Source organism: Quercus suber, unplaced genomic scaffold, assembly GCF_002906115.3.
Source record: "Quercus suber isolate HL8 unplaced genomic scaffold, Cork oak 2.0 scaffold_503, whole genome shotgun sequence".
Classification (NCBI taxonomy): Eukaryota; Viridiplantae; Streptophyta; class Magnoliopsida; order Fagales; family Fagaceae; genus Quercus; species Quercus suber.
In genome coordinates this window covers 378,920-406,248 of record NW_027069952.1, presented here as the reverse complement: position 1 = coordinate 406,248, position 27,329 = coordinate 378,920, and the positions used below count along the sequence as shown (strand labels likewise).

The 27,329-nt window shown below is 37.7% G+C and overlaps 1 protein-coding gene across 1 annotated transcript; it reads left to right on the top strand.

Annotated features, from left to right (window-relative positions):
* The first annotated feature begins 6,573 nt into the window (after positions 1-6,573).
* LOC112040104 (disease resistance protein RPM1) lies at positions 6,574-26,373 on the top strand. Its single transcript, XM_024073006.2, has 2 exons — positions 6,574-6,881; positions 22,649-26,373. The coding sequence occupies exon 2, from the start codon at positions 22,744-22,746 to the stop codon at positions 25,594-25,596; it is 2,853 nt and encodes a 950-aa protein (XP_023928774.1). The 5' UTR covers positions 6,574-6,881; positions 22,649-22,743; the 3' UTR covers positions 25,597-26,373.
* Positions 26,374-27,329: the final 956 nt, after the last annotated feature.

Sequence of the window (27,329 nt, the reverse complement as noted above, 5' to 3'; positions counted from 1 at the left end):
CTACATTTGTCCTTCACAGACACCATCTTTTGTTTGCTTTCTTGTTAGTTCCCCCTTTTACTTGTTCGCTTGCTATCTTGCTTGTTTGCTTGCTTTATTACTTCTTTGCTTGCCATGTCTATTATGTTTATCTACTTCATGCCCCTTTCAAATGCTCTTTGCACATTTTCCTTCCATGTCTGCTGATTTCTTGTCTTTGCCTTTGCCTATACGCACATGGAGCGAGGACACTTGGAGCGAGGGCACGGTCTCCCAAGCGCAAGCAAAAAGGGTGCGAACACGAGCATGTCGATATAAGCCAAGCGACGATAGGCAGTATGTTTAAGGGTTTAGTTTTCCTATTTGGTTATGTACTCCTTTAAACCCCTCTCTTCCTCCTCCCTTTCTCTCTTAGATGGGTTGTATTAGGTATATCATGCTGTGCCATTCATTCTCATCTCTAGAGTATGGCAACCCTTGTATACTTTCCTGCACTTATATTTTAGGCCATGCTCTAAGGATGTAGGCATTTACTTTCCTGCTCTATGCTTGCATTGTGCATGATGTATGTATATATATACACGCTCCCTCCTTTCGGTGTGATCGTCACAGTCTGTGTCACCTAAGGCGAGTAATGCCTAATTTTCGCTGCGAAAGCAAGGTGACATGTCGCCGGATTTTCTCCGTGGAAATATGGCATTTTGTTCAAATGCCATAGGAAAGCATAGATTGGGACCACACCCTTTTAAAAGCCAAACCTCAAAGCCCTATGTATGAAAAGCCCCGAAAGCCAATGCCGAATCATGTTTTTTCCTGCCAATTTCCAAAAATTAAGGTTTTATCAAAACAAAGTATTGTCCTTGGACAGGCATTGTGGGGTGCCTAACACCTTCCCCACACGTAACCAAACTTCCAGACCTAAGAATTAAGATTTTTTGTCATCCACATTAGATTAGGAAAAATGTCATTTTTTCTTAACCTAGGATTGGTAATAAAGTCAACTAGAAACAGTTAACCAATCACACCTTAGAAAAAACTCAATGATTGGTGGTGACTCCACTTACCTTTGGTAAACACCTAAAATTTGGCCCAGATTCCTGCCATAACGCCAAAGGTAGACCTACCTTCCTCCACCGAGAAAGAGAGAGAGAGAGCACTTGAAGTTTTGCGCGAACAACACCGTATATACACATTTCGAGAGGGGCCCTCCAATGAGGCCCCACGTGCGCGGGAACTGTCGCCACGAAGAGTGGTCGAACGAGGGCCCACAACGACAACAGCGGTTTTTTTTGCTCCGTTCCGATCGATGCTAGGCATTGACAATCGGTTTGAAATATTAAAAAAACTATATATATATATTTTAAATTTTAAATTGGGATTTCAAGCCTAATATCAATACATCAACCTATTTCAAGATTTCAAGTAAATACAAACTTTTTATTTATTTAGCAAGCTGTCAAAGAAAATCCAATGTCCAATAAGTAGTTAAGCATTTAGGTAGTAGCTCAAATTCAAAATCCTTCAAAAATCAAAAATCAAAATAAAATCTATATACAATGGTCATTAGTAAATAGTGATTACCTCTGCTTTTAGTGAAGGATTGAAGAGTGAGAACTCTCTAAGTCTCCCTTAAATCGAAATGTTGTGAAAGGAAAAAAAAATGTCAGCACTCAATGCCACTTAAAGAAATATGAAATAAAGCTATGAAAGTATACTAGAGACCGAGAGTGAGATTGACTTACTAGTTACCGACTCTCCGACTGTGTCGTAGTGAGCTAGCAGCTTCGGTGCTATTATGCTAAGGGTGAGACTTGAGAGGCGAGAGGCACTGTGAGGAGGGGGGGGGGGAGAGAGTTTTGAGGCTGTTGAGAGAGAAAAGATAGCATTTATACTACATAAAACCTATACCATAACGTCAGCGTTTTATTACCTTTTTTTTTTTTTTTAACAACTTAATGAAATGGCGTCGTTTCAGTCCACTCATACACACATATTAGGATTTGTCAGTAGGTGACTCTGTCGGTTTTGAAAACTTGATCCAATGGTCTTACCGCACTGGCGTCGGAAGGTCCATCATGCTTTACTTACCGACGTTGGCTTCTTCTGTTGGCCCAAAGCCTAGTTCGGCCGCTGCAGTGAGGGTCGGTTGGTGCATAGTCCTACTTGTTGATGCTCCTTGTAGAGAATATAATATATATGAAGTAAACTTAAAAGAATCCCATATGAATAATGTAAAGAAACTTTCATTACTATTTATTTATATTATACTTAGAGATAGGTTCAAATTACAATTTGTGTAATTCTTGTAAAGTTACACCTTTTTTACACCGTAAATTTCTAAAAGATTTAACGGTTAAAAAACTATTATTAAATGCTATTACTTTCTACCTCATTCCTAATTAATACCAGTAATTTTTTCTCTCTTTATTTAATGTTTTATTATTTTTCACTTGATTAAAGGCACACGCCATTTTCAACAACCTAGAAACCATACTAATCTACTTCAGAGCCAATGCACAACAGCCAAAGCTTTTTGTTGGGATGATTCTTATTCTTATTTTTGCCGAATCACTGGCTCTCTATGGTCTCATTGTTGGCATCATCCTTTCTTCCCAAGCTGGTCAAGTCCAGAGCTGACTGAAACTAAGAGAGCACATTCTTCTAGGTGGTTGCAGTTGTGGTTGTGTGGTTTATTATTATTATGTTTGTTTACTAGAGATTCTTGTGTATGTGGGACCAGCGAGTGAGTGCAATTGTTCTACCAATATATGTTTTAGAAGTTGCCTAGCTATGGTGATAGGATATAGAATTAAAAATTAGTTTCTACTCTTAAATTTTAATAAAGTCTTTTCTCATCTTTGTGATTCGGCATTGTGAGGATTTAAATTTAAAGTTAAAGTTGTGTAGAATTATTGTATTATCATTTTTGGAAGGATTTGTCCTCGTGCCTTTGTTATCTTTATCAAAAAAAAAAACCATGGCCAAATCAAGTGGGTTGCGTGGAGAGAATTTAATGACTCATTTAATTAAGTGAAAAACAATAAATAAGGAGAGAGACAAAAGTGGAAAGCAATAACATTTAATAGTGTCTTTTTTAAGCGTTAGATCTTTTAAAAATCTATGGTATAAAAAATGTGTAACTTTACAAGAATTACACCAGGTGTAACTTGAACCCATCTCCCTTACTTAATATTGACAATCTTTTCTTATATCAACCATCTCAAAAGGGGGAATGTATTAAAAGAATTATAATTAAAATTCTTTCAAATATATTCATATTCTTATACTTAAAAATTAATTTTCTTTTAATATTTTTTATGCTTTATTATTTTTGTAAACTTTCTTATATAAGTTGTAAAAAAATAAAAATATCATTGACAACACACACACATATATCATTTATATTTTAGTTAATTATTAATTAATTATGACGTCATCACAGTTATTTAATCTCTGTTGAACTTTACTTGACCTCAAAAATCTTAAACCTCTTTTTTTTTATGGTTCTTTGAATAATTTAGGTATCAAAATCATGGTAGTGTGTAAAGAGAGAAACAATTAAATTTTTTTTTTTTGATATTTTAATAAAATAGAGTTTAAAATAAATAATATGACGTGGATGTTTTTAAAAAGTAGTAAAGTAAAATAGAAAAAATAAGTTCTTATATTGAAATAGAAAGAAATATTTGCACAAGTTGATATAAATGACCTTTTGCGATTGATGTCAAGACTTAAATTGCTTATTTTCATGTTATTTTTGAATTTGGAAAAGAATAAAAGTATCCCACAGGATTGATATCAAGACTCCAGAGCTGATTTTCATGTTTTTTTGGAATTTGGGAAATAATAAGAGCTATTTAGTAAGAGATTTCTAGTAATATTGTTTAAATATTGTAAAAATACGTATGAGTTAAAAAAAATGTTGTAGAAATACGTGTTGTGATGTTTAAACACTAAAAAAATAATTGTGGTTTAAACAACTGTACCAAACACATTCTAAGAGCACTCACAACAGTGGTGCTATATTGCTATATAGCAATATTTTAGCTCCTCAAACACTAAAACCAAGCTGCAGCAGTGGAGCTAAATCTATTTTTTTTAGCTCCATTGCTACAGTGCACATCTATAAATAGATGTGCACTATTCATGAGAGCTAAAAATAATAATAATTTTTTATTCCCTGCCCCATTAAAATATTACCTCTCTCTCAACTCTAATCATCTCTCAACTCTCACCTCTCTCTCTCTCAACTCTCTCAGCTCTCTCTCAACTTCCTCTCACGGTTGCCGGCCCACCCCCACGCCACCGGCTCACACCGCAAATCCGCCGCCGGCCTACACCGCAAACCCCGCCGCCGACTTACACTGCAGACCTCGCCGTCAATCCACGTCGTAGACCCCGCCTTTCAATCCACCCCGCCCTCCGATCCACATCGCAGACCTCGTCCTTACTTTTTTTTTTTTTTTTTTTTTTTCTGCTGTGGGCTGTTTTTTTTTTTTTTTTTTTTTTTTTTTGCCTGCTATGGACTACTGCCGGTGGTGGTGGTGGTGTTGGTGGTGGTTGTGGGTGTGGTTGTGGGTGTGGGTGTGGCTGATGGTAGAGGTGGTTATGGCTATGGATGTTTTTTTGATAGTGGAATATATTATTTTATTGTAGTGATTATATTATTTTATTGTGATGTTTATATTATTTTATTGTGTTGAAAGTTAAAATAGATCCACTGCTGTAGCATGTATGTAGGTAAAATAGATAAAGTAACTTTTAGTGGAGCTAAAAAGCTAAATTTTTAGCTCCACTGCTGTAGATGCTTTAAGTATCCTAGAATAAAATTAGTTGGGTGTGTACTCATGGCTGGAATATTACTTCCGCGATGCCATATAATACGCGCTTTGACATTTTGAACCAGCCATAAACTTCAGATTAGCCTTTATATATTTTAATTAGTTCCGTAGAAGACTGACTACAAATATAGATAGATAGAGTGCAATATAAGTATGTTTCTTTGCTTCCTAAATTACTATCCGGCTATCCCAGCAGTTACATGTCAACAACATAATGGTGTAAGACATTTATTAATTATTATTATTATTAGAGGAAGATAGTACTATTTATTAGTCATGGTGAAGATAATACTAACCATTTTCGCGCATGTCATTTTCTCTATATTACAATATCTCATTTTCTTGCTCAAGAAGTCACGCTAACAGCATTCCACATTCTTTTGATGAATCACAGCATTCCACATTCTTGACATAGGGACTAGAGCAATTTACATCACCACAATTTATTATTATTATTATTATTTTTTTGACTTTTTGTACCAAGTGCTACTTGAAGTCTACACGTGTAACAAACGATAGGCTCAAGTGATTTCAATCAACGACCAAGTACTAAACGTTATTTTATTGACTTTTAACCATTATTTGTAAAATTATGATTGATTTTTATATGTATCCATTTATTTTCTATTACTTATAATTGGATACATCAATAGTTATAATTTTTTTTTTTAATCAAAATGTGATTGAAAAAGGGTGAGTTTTGTACCAAGTGCTACAAGAAGTCTACACGTGTAACAAACGATAGGCTCAGGTGATTTCAATCAGCAACCAAATACTAAACATTATTTTATTGACTTTTAACCATTATTTGTAAAGTTATAATTGATTTTTATATTAACCATTATTTGTAAAGTTATAATTGATTTTTATATGTATCCATTTATTTTATATTACTTATAATTGGACACATCAATAGTTATACTTTTTTTTATATAATCAAAATGTGATTGAAAAAGGGGGAGTTTTGTTAATAATATAAAGTGAGAGAGAGAAAGATTGAATTGTCTGTATTTTGATTTATATTCTGTATAAATAACACTGTACAATAAATAGCTTTATATAAACTGAGTATGTGTGAAATACAAATAATATGAGTATACGAATGCTAGACTAAGCTATATACTAACAAGTTTAACATCAGTTTTAACTTTTAGCTTTTAAGGTTTTAACTTTTATGTACAGTTTTTTAAAACCTTACATTTTCTCGTATTGTCTCACTTTTGCAAGGTACAAGTATACTTTGTGTCCATTTGAGAATAATTTATTTAGCTGAAACTAAATTTTTTTTGTTGAAAATACTGTAAATAAAGCTAAAAGCTAACTGAAATAGTACAGTGAGACTCATAAATAGTACCAAAAAGTGTAATAGAACCCATAAATAGTAGTAAAAATAAACTAAATAGTAAAAAGAGTTGTCTTTTTAAGCCAGTGCCAAACGCAACTTTTAGCACACTTTTAGCAAAAAGTTTTCAATAAAAAGTTAAATAAGCTATTCACAAATAAACCCAAATTTTAACATAATCATAGATAAATAATATCTAAATTTTTTTATTTTTAAGAATTGATAGCACATATTTATAAATATATGTAACAAAATTTGTAATATCCCTTCTTACATATGCATGTAGTGTTGTCATAGTGTTGTCACCACACAATATTTTTTATTGACTTTTTGTAGCAAGTGTTATTAGAAGTCTACACGTATTAAAAAAAAATGATAGGCACTATCATGTCGTTTTGTTTTGTTTTTGTTTTTGTTTTTGTTTTTTTTTTTTTTTTTTTTTTTTTTTTAAAAAAAAAAAAAAAAAAAAAAAAAAAAAAAAAAAAAAACCTTCAAGAAGCTTCAGATGGCGGCTCCACCGTGGGTTCCATTTCCTCATCGGTAGTCCTGCTTTTTTATTTTAAAGCTTGGCGTTCTAATCAAGTTCCCAGTTTTCCCTCCAATTCCATTCAACCAAACCTTGTGACTTGTGACTTGTGACTAGTGACTACATAGTTTCGCTGTTGAGCTTGAGCCTCCACTGCTCGTCGATTCTATTTCTACCTACTCCTTTATACCAAGTAAGTAACACACTATGTTTGGTTCCCGATAACTCTCTCAGTTTAAGTTTATAGCAACTGCCTTACCTTTTATTTTTATTTTTATTTTATTTTTTCTATGTTCTCGTTTCGTTTCGTTTGCTCAGCACCCAAACACAGGAGTGTTGTACCTTTCTTTAGCGATTTTTTTTTTCTATATATTTCTTTTTTATTTATGACTTCATAACTAACACCCCCACGCATCAAAAATTCAAAACGTTATTTTCTATGCAACCAATATATATCTTTAGCTTAAATATACGATCGATTCTTTTAGTCTATAAAGTTTAAAAAGTTTAAAGAGTTGCTTTTAATCTTTTGGATGTAGTGATCAAATTAAAAACTAACGTGTTATACCTCAAGTTTAGGGATGGCCATGAATCGGATATGAGTCGGGTATACCCATACTCAATCCGATTATTTTACCATGAGTACTCGATTTCCTTACCCAATTAGTATATGTACCCAATTGCTATCTGATTTGTTTACCCATGAATATCTATACCCAACCTATACTTGATTTCTTTGGCTTTTTTCTTTTTTTTTTTTTCTTCCCTTCAGTTATGGAATTTTAAACAGACCAAAAAGAAAAGAAAAAAAACTTCTCTATTCGATAAATGTCTAATCTTGCTACAACAGTTTGTGGGTTTCAGTTAACTCAATTGGTAAAATTTTTTATGATTGTATAAAAGATCTGGGGTTCAATCCCTGCCTACACCAAAAACCGATTGGTGTCTTGGTCTGATGATAAAGAGCTATCATCAGGAGCGGACGCCATAGGTTGAAATTCTCTAAAAAAAAAAAAATCTTGCTACAATAGTTTAATACTTTAATTAATGGAGAAAAAAAATGGTATTTATATTAATTTTAGGAGTACACCAAATAGTTTAATTAGTCATTGAGTTTGTAGGAAAGTGATTCCTAGAATTGTGCTTAGAGCATATTCTCTATATTGTTGTACTTTTTGAAAAATAAACAATAACTTTTATTTTTGCCTACTTTTTTTTTTCAAATACACTCTTTACCCTTTCTCTATTCCATTTAAAATAATCATTTTTATTTGTTTTTTTATGTAATTGTTTCAACATTTTTACTTTTGAGAGAGAGAGAGAGAGATATGGGGTTGAATATTTTATTCAAATAAATTCTTTTGTTAATGAACAGTAGCACTCTAGACAAAGAGAGTGACTGCTCATTAGCAAAACACTTTTTGAACTTTGGAGAATTTATTGGAGTTGTGTTTTTATGTTTTACTTCTAAATTAGAGATTTTTAGAGAAAATTTTGGTTTTTGCTCATCTATTGGAGATGCTCTTATCCTTTTGTATAAATTGATAACAGTATTCAAATAAAAGCATCAAATTATTTATCCAAAAAATTATATTCGCTACTAGATTGACTGTGATATCTACTAAAGAAGCAACCACCAACCATTATCATTTATCACCTTCATTCTAGCCAAAAGTAATGCACTACAGATCACTGCAGTAGCAGTAGCAGTAGCTCAAGTCCAGCCCAAAATCAAGGACAAAATTATGCACTGACTTATTTACCTTTCCAAGATTAACTTGTAGTTGACTTTTGTATTCAAAAACCTTCCTATTGTAAAACTTGCTTTTACAAATATGAATATCAAACCAATCACTAGCTCCTAGAGAATTCATCCCAAATCTTTGTTCTCCGATTGTTTTTATCTGTCATTTCTCCTTTTACTTTAGTCTTTAGATATGATCACAAGGAGGCACAAAAACGGGTTTAGGAAAAGACTAAAGAGGCTAAGATAAGGTAAAAGGTATCGTTGTGCTTATCCTCCTCCCCTTTTCTTCTTTTCTTCTTATTCCTTTATCTTTTTAATGGATTGGATTCGGGTAATAACCATTCCCAACCTGAAATATTTTTGGATTTTACACAAACCCGACTCGATTAGCTTTACCCATGACATATCAGGTAATACCTGAAAATTTTGGGTTGGATAGGGTAGGGTATCCATTACCCATTGGATTTGGCCATCACTACTCAAGTTTGTTAGGAATTAAAATCAATCACATTAAATTTTGGTAGATGTTGAAATGAAAGATGAAATATAAAATTGTAGTAGAGAAATAAAGTAGATATAAGAAAATTGTAGAGCAGAAGCAGACTAGAAAGGAAAAAGAGAAAGAACGCAAAGAGAATTAAGTGGTTCGGCTGAAGAGCCTATGTCCATAGGGGGATTTTTTTGGCATTTAATATCAATTTTCTAACAATTTCGTTAGTTGTTAAGTTTTTGATACTATTCTCTAAACTAGCATCTCAAGTCTCTAAGACTTGAATTTGATAACAAAACTTGAGCCTTTAAGACTCGAGTTCCAGTGTTGGCATATAGCTAACATGGAACAATTTATCCACATGGAACTTGAGTTTCTCAAACTCAAGTTCTATAGAGAAGATCCAAAGAAGAAGAAGCCGAAGAAAAAGAAGAAGAAGAAGATCTAGAGAATAGGGAGAATAGCAGGAACTCGAGTCTCTAAGACTAAGGTAATTTGATGTGGAAGAAAAAATCCATGTGGAACTCAAGTCTCTTGTAAGGTAATCTGATGTTGAAGAAGAAATCCACGTGGAACTTGAGTCTCTAAGACTAGACACTTGAGTTTCACGTGGATTTTTTCTTCCACATCAGATAACCACCTTTACGATAAGAAACTTTTTGAACATGATACGATATATATTGCGTATCATACGATGCTAACAAGTATAGATACAGATGTATCAGATGCACACTAATATATGTATGTGTGTGTGTGTATATATAGATATCTATTAATTACGGTTGCGGGTAGGGTGCGAGATTGACACATAGGGCTGACCAAGCAACCTGGCCACCCAACCCAGTTGACCGGAACCAACTTGTGGCAGGTTGATCTGACACCTCCGGTGGTCGATGGTAGGTCTCAGCCCTCAAAAACTGACTCCGGCATGTTGAGTGGCAAGTTTCCTCCTCTGAAAGCCGAGCCACCCAACCCAACCGACAAGCACTTAAAATGAGGCCGAATATACCTAGATTCGGCAACGATCAGACCATCCTCTGCTCAAATCCAGCCACATTTGGCTCTCCTTCGCTCAAATTTGGGCATGTTCGCTCATATCCTCTCAAATCTAGCGAAGATCTACTCTCCTCTGCTCAGATCTACTCTTCTCCTTCACTTATATCCGGGCATGTTTGCTTAGATCTGCTCAAATCTGACGATATTTTGCCCAGATCTAGTGAAGATCTACTCTACCCACCACTGCTCCCTCATCGGTTTCAACCTAATAGACCAATTGTCCTCCCGAGCTTGATCTGGCTCATCTTCTTTCACCAACTTGAATGGGTCGAGTCCAAGTTGAGCCTAAAACTGACTCGTGGATACCCCTAGTGACATAGGAGAAAGGAAAAAAAAGATCTACTCATACTTGGTAGATCTATGATGGTCTCCACTCCTCTTTCTCACTCTAATATTGTCCACAATCTGTAGTCTAGCAAAGCTCACTAGCGCTAAAGGCTATTGAGACCTCTCGTGGATTTAGCCCACCTGTCCAAATCAACTAGCACAATTCAAAAACCGTTTGATCCGACTCCTGTGATAGTCGGTGGCGGTTTAGAGCATTACCATCAGGTGTGCCGAATGCCAAATATTTGGCATTTCGCACACCAAACACCAAAAAAATCTCTCATGAGATGTTCTAAATGTTAAAATATTTAACATTGATGAACAGTGCACTCTCAAATATGGAAGCATATAAACAGACTTTGTAAAATTTTAATGATTTTTTTTATTCTTTTCTCTCTCATCTCTCTGTTAGTCTCTTCCTCTCTCTTTTTCTCAAACACCGATCCTATACTCTCTCAACCTCTCATCTTTTCTTCTCCCACCATCACTTATCTTCCACGCAGACGCCGATGCATTTCCATGCTGACCTCTCTCTAACAATCGTTTTTTTTTTTTTTTTTTTGGGAGGGGGGGGGGCGCTGTGGTTTGATGGGTGGGTTTAGACGGTGATGTGTGAATTCAGATGGTGTTGGCTAGGTTCGGTTTCGACGGTAGATTCGGGTGGGTTAGGCTATGGGGTTCCGATGGATGGGTCGAAGGTGGGTGGGTTTTGGTGGGTTAGGCTGTGAGTTCCGATTGATGGCTGAGGTTCATGGCCAATCGCTTCAAGGCTTGCACCACCACTAAGGTTCGCCATCTCTCTGCTTCTATATTTTGTTTCATCCTTTTTTTCTTTTTCTTTTTTTGTTCTTGTCTCTAATCCATGCCATGGCCGAAAGCTCAATTTTGTCAGGGTTTGTTGTTGAGGTGGTGGTGGGGCTTCCGATTTGGTGTTGGTGGGCTATAGGTTTGTTTTGAACTATGTTTTGGGTTGTGGAGGATGTGGTGATTGTGTGATGGTGGCTGTTGGTTGTTGGCAGCTGTGTGGCTGTTGTTGACTATGTTTGATGAGTTGTAAATATTATTTTAATGTGTTGTATATATTATTTTAATATATAAAATTGAAGAATAGAACATGTGATAAATGATGTATTGTAAAATGATGTAGTAAAATAATAAAGTAGGTTTTTTGATGTGTTGAAATGGCATAATTTTGCAATAGCTGATGGGAATGCTCTTACGACGTCCAAAACCTGATTTTGGGGAGTTGGTTGGAGGTTGCATCAAAACCTAATTTCAACCGACCCAACCGATTCCACCACCAAAAGGCTATTGTTCTCCGTTGTTAGATGAATTCCCTGTTAGATCTCGCTAGATCCAGTGAGATGTCATCGAGATTTATCTAGATCCGGCAAGATCCATCAAGATCTTATGTAGATCCGGCAAGATCTCACTGGACACGGCCAGATTTTCGTCCAAATCCAAGTTTTGGCCAGATCTCCTCCCCCCTGACTCCTTCACTAGTCGGCGGCAGGCTTGGAAAATCTCCACCCAATTTGGTCGGCTTGGTTGCAGGTTAGGCACAAACTTGACCCAGACCAACCTATGGACACCCCTACCAACGCTGGCCTAAGCCCATCAGTACTTGTCTCGGTCATTTTCTCTCATCTATGAGGAAGAAAGCTCCCATTGGCGAAGTTCATTGGCCCTGGTAATGATTAATCAGAGCAGTGTTGCCCATCTGCAAACTTCATTTAGGAGTTATCAACGCTCCTCTTTCTGCATGAGTACAGTTCGTGCCCATATCAAGATAGTATGAAAATGAAATCTTTCGGGCACAGAAAATTGTTGCAATTGACTAAACATGAAACAAGCTGATTTCACTCAACCTGCTACTGTTATATTATTAAAAGCATTTCCATTTACCAACTTACCTAATCCACATAACTTATCATAAATTTATCATTTTCATATTTAAAACTCACATTGCTAACCAAATCCAAACAAAATATCCTACACACTTCCCTGCATCATATTTGGTTTTACACAACATTACTAGGGAAATGGCTTTGAAAGTTTGCTTTGGAAAGGGAGTCTTTATTGCAGTGATCATAGGTTCTAAATATGGAAGTGATAGGGGTCGATGAGTTTCAATGACTCTCATGGTTTGTCTCTTTAGAAGCATATTAGAAACGGGTGGGAGTGCTTTTCTTGATCTATTTGGTTTGAGGTGGGGAATGGATAATGTTCTTGGTTTTGGGATGAATTGTGGTGTGGGGAGGCTTTTTTTTTTCTTTTTTTTTTTTTCTTTTTTTTTGACAACGAAAAATTGTATTAAGAAAAAAAAACCTAGTACACTGGTGGTGTACTAAGAGAGAACTCCCTCTCAAGAGACTCCCTCTCTATCCCATATCTCCAAAGTCATTTCCCTAACAAAACTTGATTAAATCTTCTCAGGTTCCTTATACCTAGCTCTCCATAACGAACTGGTTCACAAAACATAGCCCACTTAACTAAATGTGATTTTTGTCTCTCACTAATCCCACTCATAAAAAGTCCCTCTGTATTTTTTCAATGCAATTGGCCACCTCCACCGGGATAGGGAATAGGGAGAGTGAATAAGTTGGCAAACTTGAGAGTGTGCTTTTAATGAGAGTGAGCTTCCCCCTCTTAGATAAATAAAGGTGTTTCCAAACCACTAATCTTTTTTGCAACTTCTCAAGAATAGGGTTCCAAATCGACCCCTCCTTTAATTTAGCACCCAAGGGAAGACCAAAATATTTCAGTGGAAGCGTAGACTGTCTACATCCCAACACAACCACTAAATCCCCCATGTTGCTCACTTCCCCAACAAGTACCAACTCAGATTTCCTCAAATTAATCTTCAGGCCTAAAACAAACTCAAATAGCAAGAGAATATCCCTCAATTTTTCAATCTAACACAAGTCAGCATCACAAAAAATTAAGGTATCATCCGCAAATAAAAGATGTGACTCCATTAAAGGCCTATTAGTTGTGGTATTTACTGAGAAGCCCAATAGAAGCCCTTCATTTATTGCTACAACCAACAAATGACTCAAAGCCTCCATCACAATGCCGAATAACATCAGAGAAAGAGGGTCTCCTTGACGAAGAACTCTAAAACTCCCAAAAAATTCAGTGGGGCTGCCATTTATCAGAATGGAAAAACATATTGTAGAAATATAAAACATAATCCACTTCCTCCATCTTTCTGAAAACCCACACCTCTGAACATATACATAAGAAAATCCCAAGATGCATGATCAAAAGCTTTTTCCACGTCCAACTTACACAAGCATTCCTAGGTTTGTTCCAAATTGCTCAAAATAAAGATGCTAATGTGATGGATCTTTTAAGTTGGCAAAATGGGGATATGTAGTGGGATGTCATTTTTACTAGATCCCTCTTCATGATTGGGGTTGGGGAATTTGCAAGCTTTATTTAATCTTTTCTATTCCCGAAAGATTGATCAGCAGGTGGAAGATCGGTTGTGTTGGGTGTCTACGAGAAGTGGCTTCTTTGAGGTTCAGTTGTATTATAGAGCTCTCACAAATGGAGGTGTGCGTTCCTTTCCTTGGAGAAACATTTGAATGGTGAAAGTTCCTAATAACAGCCTTTTTCATTTGGGATGCTACCATGGGAAAAGATCCTTACTTCAAATAATTTGAGAAAAAGGAATTTTTTTGTTGTCAATAAATGTTGTTTGTGCATAGTGCTGAGTTTGTGGATCATCTATTTAACCATTGGACATAAGTGAGTGGGTTATAGTCTTTCATCTTATTTGTTTGCAATCTCTTGGGTGATGCCAAAGCATGTGGTGGAGTTTAACACGGGAGTTTCTAATAAAGAACCAACAGATCCAACAACCCTTGTTGTCTTACAAGCCCAAATAAAGGAATCCTACCATTTGAAAGAGAGTTCAATTTTCCCTTGGTCTTGAGCTTAATTTAATTTTGAGAGAGTTCAATTTTCTAATTATTTCAAATCATATTGTATCCCGGTATCAAATTGGTATCAGAGCAAGTCTATCCTGTGGATTTATCCAAGTTATCTTTGTTGTTCCAAAAAACTCTATTCATCTCCTATTGTGAGGTTGATGGATTGTTGTATTCAAAACATGTTTGAATGTAGTGAAAAAATGTTCTAAAGAAGATGTTACCAAGGATTGGAATTCTCCACCAATATATGGCAAGTATCTTGATGAAGATTGTGGATTGTGCAAACAGGTCTTGGAAGATGATTATGAGTCTTTCTTTGTTCAAATACAAAAGGCTGTTGATTTTACAAAAGAGAGATTCATTGTTGTAGCATTATCTCTTGAGGAGTAAAATCCATATGTTGATTTTCTTGGGGTTGAAAAATACTTTCCCAATGATAAACTTGATTTTGATTTTGGCCCATCAATTGAGATAAGTAAAGCTTTTTTGCCATGTGAATTAAATGGGAAACAAAATCTAGGATCAATGGATGAATATGCTGATTTATTTGTGACATTGGCTTCATGTATTGTACTATGGCAAAACAAATTACAAATCAGAATTCGTTTAGCAAGGTTTATCATGAGAGAGAAAAGATTGGTAAGTAGCATGTTGGTTCCACATGTATTATTGAAAATAAAGGGATGGAAAGGAATGATTGGAAATCCAATAGATCAAGGAAAGTACACTAAACTCAAGCCTAAGGCTGATTTGCTTGACCACTATGGAGTTTCAACAACTTTCAATGTAGCAAACTTCTCTCCATTCTATGGTGCGAACAAGAAGTAGACGAGTATTTTCCAACCAAGGGAGTTTGATGCAGGAGTGTCTAATAAAGAACAAACAGACCCAACAGCCCTCGTCTTACAAGTCCAAATATAGGAATCTTGGAGGCCCAAATCCTACTCAATTGTCCAAATCTGGTGCTACTAGTCAAGGCCCATTAAGGCTGGTCCTACAACATTTATTTAGTCAAATATTGTTAGTCCTAATGTCTTTAATTAGTCAATCTTGAAAGTTGAAGTTTGTGGGAAATATTAGACCATTTATGTGCATTCTTATTTTCTATGTATGGGAAACTATGTACTAATTTAATTCTCCCTTGCTTAGAGGGATGCTCTAAGCACTATATCTAGTTGGCTAGACTGAGAAATCAGATTATGAGTGTGGATTATTAAGAATTCTTGCGTTTAATTCTCTGTATCTCTTTGGGTGAATTCCATTGAGTGGTGAGTTTGTTGGCATTTTTTGCCAAATAGCATAATTTTAGGAATAATTTAGGAAAAAAGCACCAACCCAAAGTTATTTTGTTATGTAGCATCTTTTTTTTTTCTTTTTTCTTTTTTTGGGATAAGTAGTAAAGATATATATTCAAGAACACTACCTTATGCAGAAAAACATAAGGCAGAGAGAAAAATACAAAGGGAAAAGAAAGAGAATAGAGAAAAATGAAAGGAAAAGATACTAATTACACAGGAGAGAGCTAAGGAACATAAGGAGAGAATCACTAGATGTGAGTCCCCAAACCCTAGACCAGTCAAACACAGAGTCACTGAAAGAAGCCAATAGCTGGTCATCTGAATTTTCCATGTCCTCAAACGTCCTCCTATTTCACTCTCTCCAAAGACACCACATCAAGCATAAAGGAGCTAAATTCCAAATGTTAGACAAATGCTTTCCAAGCCAATTCCACCAACCAAATATAGTATCTGCAACCGATCTTGGCAAGACCCAAGAAAACCCAAAAGATCTAAACACCAAACTCCACAACCGATAAGCCTTACCACAATGTAGTAAAAATGATCCACCGTCTCCCCATTACTACGGCACATGATACACCAGTCGACAAAATCCATCTCTCTACCCCTCAAATTATCATTTGTAAGGATCTTATCCCATACAACAGTCCACACAAAGAAGGAAACACACCAAGGAGACTTAACCTTCCAAACACCTTTCCAAGGAAAAATAATGGGCAAGAGGCTTCTCAACTTATTGTAAAACGATCGAATATCAAAATCCCTATTTTTTGTCAACTTCCATCACATATGATCTCTGTTCTCATTGGGAGTAGATTTGAGCCCAAGGTATGGAGAAATTCATCCACACCACCCATTTCCCAATCATTTGGTCTTCGAGTAAAATGAACATCCTAGCTTCTTCGTTCCTCTATCCCCAATCGTTCAAGAAAAGAGGCCATCAATGCCTCTTTATTGGATGCAATCCCATACACACTCGGAAAAGTCAATTGAAGTGGAGAATCCCCACACCATTGATTTGTCCAAAGCTTCACTCTATCTCCCACCCCTACCTCAAAGCGAATATTTTTGCTAAAATCCTCCCATCCCATGCGGATACTTCTCCACAAGCTACGCCCATGTACCCCTCTACCTAGCTTGGAAGTCCATCCCTCCCATTCTTCCCCAAACTTGAGAGCTACAACCCTTCTCCAAAGCCTTGTCTCCTCAATCCCAAACTGCCATAACCATTTCCATAGTAAGGCTTTATTAAAATTAATTAATTTCCTTACTCCTAACCCACCGTAAAAGGTGCACGCACCTTGTCCCATCCCACCAAATATGTCTTGGGAGTCCCCCCACAAGAAATCTCTTTGCAACCTCTCAATTTTATTAGCCACATGCATAGGAATGGTAAAAAGAGATAAATAATAAGGAGACTAGATAATGTGCTTTTAAGCAACGTTAGTCTTTAACCTTTTGACAAATACATCTTCTTCTAACCGGCCAACTCACCCCCAATTTTCTCCAAGATAGGATTCCAAACAGTAGGGGACTTGTGGGACGCCCCAAATGGCATACCAAGATAGGTCATAGGCAAAGACCCGATTCGGCATCCCAAAATCTTTGCTAGGACATGGACATTAGGAACCTCCCCAATGGGAACCATCTTTCTCTTCAACGCATTAACCTTTAAACCTATCACTGCCTGGAAACAAAGAAGAAGCATCCGTACATGTAGAATTTGCTTCTCATTTGCATCGCAAAACAGAATATGTCATCCGCAAACAAAAGATGCGAGACACATACCCCTCCACCCCGTCTACCATCAGCCCTAAAGCCTCGAAGCAAACCAACCCCTTCAGCTCTTTTCATCATCTTACTAAGGACCTCCATCATAACCAGAAACAACATGGGGGATAGCGGGTCCCCTTGTCTCAATCCCCTTGAACTCCCAAAAAAATCAACTGGAGACCCATTAAACAAGATAGAGAATTGGACTGTAAATATGCATGTGCGGATCCATCTACACCACCTCACCCAAAATCCCATTCTCTTCAACAAATCAAGAAGAGCCTCCCAATTCACATGATCATACGCTTTCTCAATATCTAATTTACAAATAAACCCCGAAATCTTACTCTTCACCCTACTATCAACACACTCATTAGCAATGAGAACTGAATCAAGTACCTATCTACCACCCACAAAACTGTTCTGAGACTCAAATATCAATTGATCCAAAACCTCTTTCAAGTGGTTTGCCAACACCTTAGCCAAAATCTTGTAAACACTCCCCACCAAACTAATAGGTCTAAAATCTCAAATATTGGAGGCACTAATCTTCTTAGAGATTAAGGCTATGAAAGTTGCATTAAGAGATTTTTCAAACTTACTGTGTTGATAAAACTCTTCAAACACGACTAAAACACCTCTTTCCACAACTCTCCAACAATGGTGATAGAAAGCCCAAGAGAAACCATCAGAACCTGGTGCTTTATCTCCTTCCAACTCTTTGACAACTCGAAGAATCTCCTCCTGTTCAAACCTCCGTTCAAGCCAGTCCCTCTCCAACTCCTCTATCTGATCAAACTCCAAACCTTCCACAAAAGGTCTCCACTCCTCTGTCTCCTTGTACAAGTTTTTATAAAACTATACAGCTTGGTCTGCCATTTTTTATTCACCCTCATAGATAACCTAATTCACCTCCAACATACTAATATGATTATACCTTCTTCAAGAATTGGCCACCTTGTGGAAAAATTTGGTATTGTTAACTCCTTCCTTAATACAAAGCATCCTTGATTTTTGTCTCCACAAGACTTCTTCCAATGAGAGAAGGTTCTGTATTTGAGATCTCAACACAGCCTTCTCACCTAACTCCACTTCAGAAAGGTCATGCGACTTCCTTAACATCCAATAATTTCAAACCCTCCAACAATTCCATTTTTTTACGCTCTAAATTTCCAAACTCACTTCGGTTCCATAGAATAATATCTTCCTTCAATGCCTTCAGCTTCTTGGCAGGTACAAAATTGGGAGTACCTGAGAAAGAATGTCAATTCCACCAAGAATGAACCCTATCTTTGAACCCATCCGCCTTTAGCCACATATTCTCAAACCTAAAAATACTTTTCCCCCTTAATATCCCTCCTGCCTCCACTGATATGGGGAAATGGTCTGAAATAGGACGAGGTAAAACCCGTTGGGTCACATCTGGATAGTGATCCTCCCAATCATGAGAAACCAAAACCCTGTTTATCCTAGACATCGAAGGCTGATCCGAACCACTCGACCATGTATAACTCCCCCCTTCCAATGGCAAATCTATCAAGCTAAGCTCCTCAATGAACTCAGAAAAATTCTCCATGGCAAGGGTAAGTCATGATCCCTCCAACCGTTCACTTGGGAATCAAACAATGTTGAAATCCCCTATGTAACACCATGGAACTTCCCAAAGTTACTGAATTCCAATCAACTCATCCCACATCTGCCCTCTTAAGTTATTATCATTCGAGCCATAAACCCCAAAACATGCTCAAATAAAACCATCCCCCAAACCCTGCCACCGAACTGATACGGAAAATTGACCCACCATTACCTCCAACTTTTCTAAAGCCCTCCTATCCCACATCATCAAAACCCCACCAGCTGTCTGAACCGCATCCAAAGCTACCCAATCTACATAGGGACAACTCCACAAGTTGCAAATCAATTGTCTATCCATGCTTGCAAGCTTAGTTTCTTAAAAGCAAACTACATCACAATTCCATTCCCATAATAAATTTCTAACTACCAGATGTTTTCGCGAATCATTCAAACCTCGAACATTCCATGACACCATTCTTAACTTCATTGAAACTGTAAACTCCCTTTTACAACCTTAGTCAAACAATCAAAGAAAAGAAAACTATCTCCCATCATAATTAACCGAGAAAATCAAATTCCTTAACTCCCTCTTCCCTTTATCCTTGGAGACAACTTTTCGGTGGGCAGCATAAAACTGGGGAGTCTATGTTTCACCCAATTAGAAACATTCAGTGTGTTATCAAACCTCCTCACCTCAATATTACTATTCAATTCAGCCCTCACAACCAACTCCAGAGGATTAATAGACATCAAGGGGGAAGAATTGTCCACATCACCCAGGACCTCAATTGCATAAGCTGTTTCGAACTCAGTCAATGCCAACATCGACTGGTTAGCCTGATGGGAGGTGTCTATCCCTTGAATATCACTTGCACCCTCAACTCAACCACCTTCATCTCCACTCGGAACACCCCATTCCTCAAACCCAACTCTCGGTGGACTCAGAACGTAATTGGATAACACAAGACCTTTTAATGCCCTGTCACCCTCTGTTTCTGCCTTACCTAGAGTGAAAGGAGGCTCACCAACGCGATGCCCAACAAAAATAAGTCATGCAGCCTCTGCTGAAGTCTCCGCAAGGCAACCCATATGCTCGGTTAGAGGAATAGACTCCAAATATGTCCTCGTGGTGTGGAATAGAGCTATATTGGCCCTATCCAATGTCACCGGTGAGTCCCCAGCGTGAAACCCATTAGAAAAAGGACCATAGTGCACCACCGAAGCCTTCGCCAGACAGCGGTTCATCTTGGTTTGACCCGCCGAGCTCATCGCCGTCATTGAGGCTTCTTGTCGCACTATGCCGGCCTTTTCCGGTGGCGCCGGTGACTCCTCAGTGAGATCTACATCAGCACTTGTGATGTCTTGAGCATCCAAAGCTTTGTGAAGTGCTTTGGACATCACCGATGCGTAAGCTTTGGACATCACCGATGCGTGCGTTTCCTGGTTTAAAGGACTCGGGTCACCTAGGGATGGGCTTTCACCCACTTCCATCCTAATTGGGCTAGTGGGCTCTAGATAAGGGATCACTGGAAGGCCTATTTGAGTACCCATCTTGGTTTGAGCCCACCATAGGATATTTGTGAACCCGTGAACCGCTAGTCACGTGCTCCCTCTGACCCCTTGTGACCCAATTAGAACTCCTCAAACCACCTTTATTCCATGCCACACTCCTTTTTCCTTCCTCATTCACTTCTATAGTCAAGCTTTTTCCTACCCAGTCAAACTTCCCCAGTTCACGATTTTTTCCATAAACATGTTCAATCCAATTTGATTTGAAATTCAATGGAGATCTCCTTTTTTTTCCTACCGGACTTGTCTTTCCAACGTTAAACTCCTCTATACTGCGCCAAGAACCCACAACTCTCCCTCCTAGAGTCGTCAGACCTGGAAAGCTCACTGGCGCTTCGCTCAACATTCTTTGTTTAATTACTGGGTTTTGCTTCTTTGACTAGGTTCCTCCCCTGACCTGCACCTGATGCCCACGCACCGTATCAGCAAAAGATTTAAAAGGTTGAACCCCTGAGTTATCCTTATGAAGCTGAGCCACAAATTTCAACTACCCAATCCCACTATTCACATAGTTTTCAGGTTCCAACATCTTCCTTAACTCTAACCCAAAAACCCTCCATCCATTCTTTGCTCTACCTACTGGAATAATGATGGACCTCCTAGCCCCGCCAACTTTAAATTCAGTCAACAGTAGGAACAAGCCAAAAGAGTTGGAGCTCTGTTGGAGGATGTAGGCTAAATCACCTTCCTTGAACGAATAAAAATACTTCGGACTGATCCCAACGACAATCTGTTCTATACTGTTCATCAACCATTGTGCCACATTCTTACCATGAAGACTAACTTAATGAAGTACCTTCTCTGCTCAAAAATCCTTAAAGAAAAATACCGTCCCCTTTCCTCTACCACCAGTTGAAAAAGTTTGGATTCAATAAAAAAACTGCGAACACCACCCATAAAGATATTCCTAATTCTTTGACTTTTCAATCAAAGATATTCCTCATTCTGGATTTTTTTTGAGAAAGAGGTTGCAATCCAGATTTAAAAATACAGATCCTCAAATTAACAGTTCAGAGTGATGATTTTGACCCTGATAATATAAAATCACTTGCAGCATAAATATTTGTTCATCAAAATTGATCCTAGGATGATAGGCACAATTTATGATGGTAGGCTATAGCCAACATCATCAAGACAACAGATCGTTCAACCCAATACTCCAAAAAGAAATCAACAAAGTAGTTGAATCAGGGAAGGAAAAGACGGAAAAAAAGAAAAAGAAAAAAAAAAGGCTAAAAAGAAATGAAATAGAGGCAAGGAAAGAATTACAATTTCCTGCTCTGATACCATGTTAGGTAACAGAGAAATAAAAGAGAAAATACAGAAAGGGATAGAAGAGAGCTCAAAAAGCAAGCAAAATGACAATCAGCATCTTGAGTTCCAAGCATTATGGCAATTTGATCAAACATAATGCTTGGAACTCGAGTTTGGTAAACTCGAGTTCCAAAAAGATTCTACATAACTAAATAACTTTAGTCAGATGCTATTTAGCAAATTTTTCCTAAAATTATACTATTTAGCAAAATTTTCCTTAGTTTTTTACCTTTGCATCCTTGGTGATTTCCATTGGGTGGTGAAATTATGTATCCCTTTGGATTTTCCCTTCATGGTGAGCTTAATTGAATTTTGAGAGAGTTCAATTTTCTATTTACTTAAAATCAGATTGTATCCCGGTATCAGAGTTGTTTGCGTGTTGGAAAGGGGATTTAGAGCATCACAGGTCTGCAGATATTTGGGAGGCAATCACATTGTATCTCATGTGTACAATTTGGAGAGAGTGGAATCAAACTACTTTTGAAGGGGAGGAACACTCAATATTGCTGCAGTTTTTTTTTTTTTTTTTGGGGTTCTTTGTATGATTGGATGGCTGTGATGAGCAGCTATTCCTTCTCTTCTCTTATAGAATTTTTAGATTTATATACTTTCTGTTGATTCCTGTCCTTTAGTACACTGCCTGTGTACATGGAGGCTAGCATGTTGTTTTTCAGTTCTTTTCAATAAAATTTCATTATCAAAATAAATGAATAACTTCCTTGGAATTCTTGGAACAATATTGTTACAGAACATTTTCCTTCTTATATTCTGGCAAAATATCTTGTTCTTTTTTAATCACTGTAACTTAAACTTACAGAAGGCAACTTCCTTGGAAATTAACTATGTATTCATAAACATTGTGAAAAATTGCAGAAGCATATGGCCATAGCCTGTGGAGTTCAGAAAAAAAGTTGAGAGTTGTAATGTCATCAGAATTTCAGAGGGCCTAAGGCTATCAAATAGAGAGAATGGCAGAGAGTGCAGTGGGCTTTCTGCTTGACAAGCTTTCACGCTTTGTTGTATATGAGATACAACTCCTTAGGGGGGGTCGGGAAGAAGTTTTGTATCTTAGAGGAGAATTAGAACACTTCTGGGCCTTCCTGAAGGTTGCAGATGCATTTGAAGAAAGTGATGAAGAACTCAAAGTATGGATCAAGCAAGTACGAGAGATTGCTTATGACACTGAAGATGCTCTTGATGAATTCACACTTCTTCAAGTACATGATCAAGGACATGGATTCTATGGTTCGCTCAGTAGATTATCTTGTTGCATTAAGAACAGAAAAGCTCGTTCTAGGATTGTTTCTGAATTACAAGGCATCAACTCCAGAATTACAAATATTTGCAAAGGTTATGAGAGGCTGCTTCATAAAATGAATAAAGCTGAACAAGGTTCAGGCTCCACAAGTGCAAGCAATACATGGCAAGACCGTAGAGGTGACGCCCTTCTTATAGACAAGATAGATTTAGTGGGGATTGATGAGCCTAAGCAGAAGCTGGTGCAGGATCTGATGAAGGGTGGTTGTGGTCGTGAAGTAGTTCCTGTTGCTGCAATGGGAGGAATGGGTAAAACAACCTTGGCAAAGCAAGTCTATGATGATGCAGAAGTGAAGAAACATTTCAAAATACGCGCTTGGATCACTGTTTCTCAATCATTCAAGATAGAAGAACTCCTCAAAGACATGATTCGAGAAATCTTCCGTGTAGTCAGCAGACCAGTTCCAGAAGGATTGGATAGCATGAACAATAATCGTTTGAGAAGAATAATCAAGGACTTACTTCAGAAAAGAAGGTACTTGATAGTTTTAGATGATGTATGGCGCTTGCATGAATGGGATGCTGTCAAATATGCCTTGCCTAACAATAATTATGGCAGCCGAGTAATTCTCACTACACGTAATACTGATGTTGCTTCCACCTCTGTCACGGAATCTGTAGGTGAGGTCTTTAACTTGAAGCCCTTGGCTCCAAAGGAGTCTTGGGATCTTTTCTGTAGGAAGACCTTCCAAGGGAATGCATGCCCTACTTATTTGGAGGAAATCTGTAAAAATATTTTAAAAAAGTGTGAAGGACTGCCCCTTGCAATTGTGGCAATTAGTGGTGTTTTGGCTACAAAAGACAAGCGTAGGATTGATGAGTGGGATATGGTTTGCCGTAGTTTCGGAGCTGAAATTGATGGCAATGACAAACTGAAAGATTTGAAGAAAGTACTTTCTCTCAGTTTTAATGATCTGCCCTACTACCTAAAATCATGTTTCCTGTACTTGAGCATCTTTCCTGAGGATTATCTAATTGAGCGTATGAGACTAATTCGATTATGGATAGCAGAGGGATTCATTGAAGCCAAAGAAGGGAAAACACCAGAAGAAGTTGCAGAGGACTACCTCAATGAACTCTTGAATAGAGGCCTATTGCAAGTGGCAGACACAACAAGTGATGGAAGGGTCAAAATGTATCATGTCCATGATCTGCTGCGGGAAATTATCGTGTCAAAGTCAAGAAATCAGAAATTCACTGTAATTGCTAAAGATCAGAATGTGGTATGGTACGATAAGGTTCGACGCCTATCAATACATAACACATTGCAAAATGTACAGGAAAACATATCTGTTTCTCAACTACGTTCTTTGTTCATGTTTGGGGTGCTAGAAAAACTATTCATGCATACAATTTTTCCTCATGGCTTTAGGCTGCTACATGTGCTAGATTTGCAAAATGCACGTTTGAAGAAGTTTCCAATTGATATTGTGAACCTGTATTATTTGAAATATTTAAGCTTGAGGGGTACCAAAGTTAAAATCATTCCAAGCTTTATAGGGAAGCTTCAGAATCTGGAGACTTTGGATCTCAAGCATTCCCGTGTCACTGAACTGCCTGTTGAGATCTTGAAGCTCCAGCGACTACGCCATCTCCTTGTATATCATTTCAAACTTGAATCTTATGAATATTTCCACTCTAGATATGGTTTTCAGGTCCAGGAAAGCATTGGGCATTTGCGATCCCTACAAAAGCTGTGTTTCATAGAGGCCAGTGGAGGTGGTAGCACTTTAATGACAGAACTGGGGAAACTGAATCAACTAAGGAGGTTAGGCATTTTGAAGTTGAGGAAAGAAGATGGAAAATCTCTGTGTTCCTCCCTTAAAAGGCTGACCAACCTACGTGCCTTGTCTATTACTTCAATAGGGAAGGAAGAGATCCTTGATTTGCAGCACCTTTCTTCTCCACCTCTATTGATTCAACGATTATACTTGAGAGGACGTTTGGAGACATTACCTCATTGGTTACCATCACTTCATGGCCTGGTCAGATTGTATTTGAAATGGAGTAGATTAAAGGATGATCCACTTGAATTTCTTCAACATTTGCCCAATCTTGTACATCTTGAATTGCTGCAGATTTTTGAGGGAGACATGTTGTCGTTTAGGATGGGGGGCTTTAAGAAGCTTAAGGTTCTAGGACTTGATAAATTCAGTGAACTTAGATGCATGAAAGTGGAGGTGGGAGCAATGCCTTGTGTTGAAAAGCTAATTATCCAGCGGTGTAAATTGCTGAAGAGGGTGCCGGAAGGCATTGAATACCTGACTAAGTTAAAAGTTCTAGAATTCTTTGACATGCCTGAAGAATTTATCCAGACACTTTGTCCAGGCGAAAAAGGTAGTGATTATTGGAAAGTTGCTCACATCCCACAAGCCTATTCTACCTACTGGAGAGAAGGTGGATGGGAGGTCAATTCTTTGGAGAGTCTGAGTGAGGGAGATAATTCTCCCAGGCCCAATACTATCATTATAAAGAGCCATGATCTTCAGACGCGGTGGAAATGATATATTCTGAGATATGTGCTCAATATTTCATCTCTATACTTGTAATGACTAAGTTTGTAAGTGTGTAAGTTCTCATTGTGGTTGGATCAGAGGTGACATATAGCTCAGCAGTGCTGTAATTGTTGGGGCATGTTTGTACAAAGATGGGTTGTTGGCTTGTGGTAGATTAGAGATCTTATAAATGTAAATTAGTGCATTTGCTCATTGCCATGATGATCGTGGTTAAGGAGGTCTGTAGTGCTTGGGGCATTCTTGTACAAAGGAAGGTTGTGAATCTCTTCCGTATCAAGAACTTGCAAATTTGTAAATGATTGTAAACATCATCGTAATTGGATCCAGGGGAACATGTGGTTGAGGAAGTCAACCATCAACAATGCTGAGGGCATGCTTGAAGCTGGCTTGTGTGTTAAGAGGTTGCCAATATGCTGGTGATGGTAATAGCTGTTGTAGTTGGTTGACAGAATAACTGCGGTCACAAGGTTTATAGGATGCTTGGAGCATGGATGTACATAAAACAGGTTGTGAATTTGTGATGGATCAGAGATTGTAAAATTTGTAAATGATTGTAGTTAAATAAAAGATTACTCTGTGGTTTAGCTCTGTAATGCTTGGGGTACTTTTGTATAGATGAATAAGACTACGTGTAAATGAATATAAGTACCCCAACAGTTGTCCTAGACCACAAATTGTAAATATGTACAATGTAAGTACTCATTATAATGGGAGCAAAGATAACCTCTGGTTGTCTATAATACTTGGGATATTCATGTATTTAAATATTCTTTGTTAATTGGCGCAGTATTTGTCCTTGTGTGCTGCTGATTTTGGCTTTGGACACAGGTAGCTGTTTCCAGATTTGTATTTGTGGTGGTTTGATCCCAGTAACCTTGGGCTGTTAGGCCAGGACCTCTAATTTGTTTATATTTTGGGTTGGGCTTATCCCACAATGGGAGGTCCAAAAAGTGGTTGGTTGTGTTGCTGATGGGGAACTAGCCTTAGTTTGGCCTTAAACTACCTTGATCTTGGCCTCGCCGTGAAGACTACCCAGAAGCCAGTCCACTCTCTGAGTTGAGGGCTTGCAAAGCAGCCAAAATTGAAAATTAACATTGTTTGCCAAACAATATAATTAGTAGGCACTGTTTTCAAATTATATATATTACTAATATATCGAGTTTAAAAGACTCGATTTAGGCCTATAAATCGAGTCGGTTTTCATGGTTTGATCATGTCTGATGTGGCATTTTTTCCACGTGGCGTCCACTTGGAAATCGAGTCTCTAAGACTCGATTTATAAGCAACCCTTTAAAAAGAACACCATTCTATGTTTAGGGAAAAAAAAATTAAGATAAGATTAAAAACATCTATCGGCCTCTCTCTTCTCTCGTCCCTTTGCTTCTCTCACATTAACAACCAACAATGACCGCAACCACCGCAAAAACACCAACAACCACTGCATCCACACAAAACAGAACAACCACCCATCTCAATGCTACCATAAGCAACCCATAAACTCACTGATTGCAACCCACAAAAACCCATTCACCACTAAAACACCAACAACCACCGTGACAAACGAACCCTAAAATCCAACCCACCGCACACCGCCCAAATACCCATATATACCACCAACCCAAAACACCCAACTTGCAAACCCACAGTCGTGAACCCACGATCGACTAACCAACAACCAAAATCAACCATCGCCGCCTCCATAACAACCCCACCACCACCAA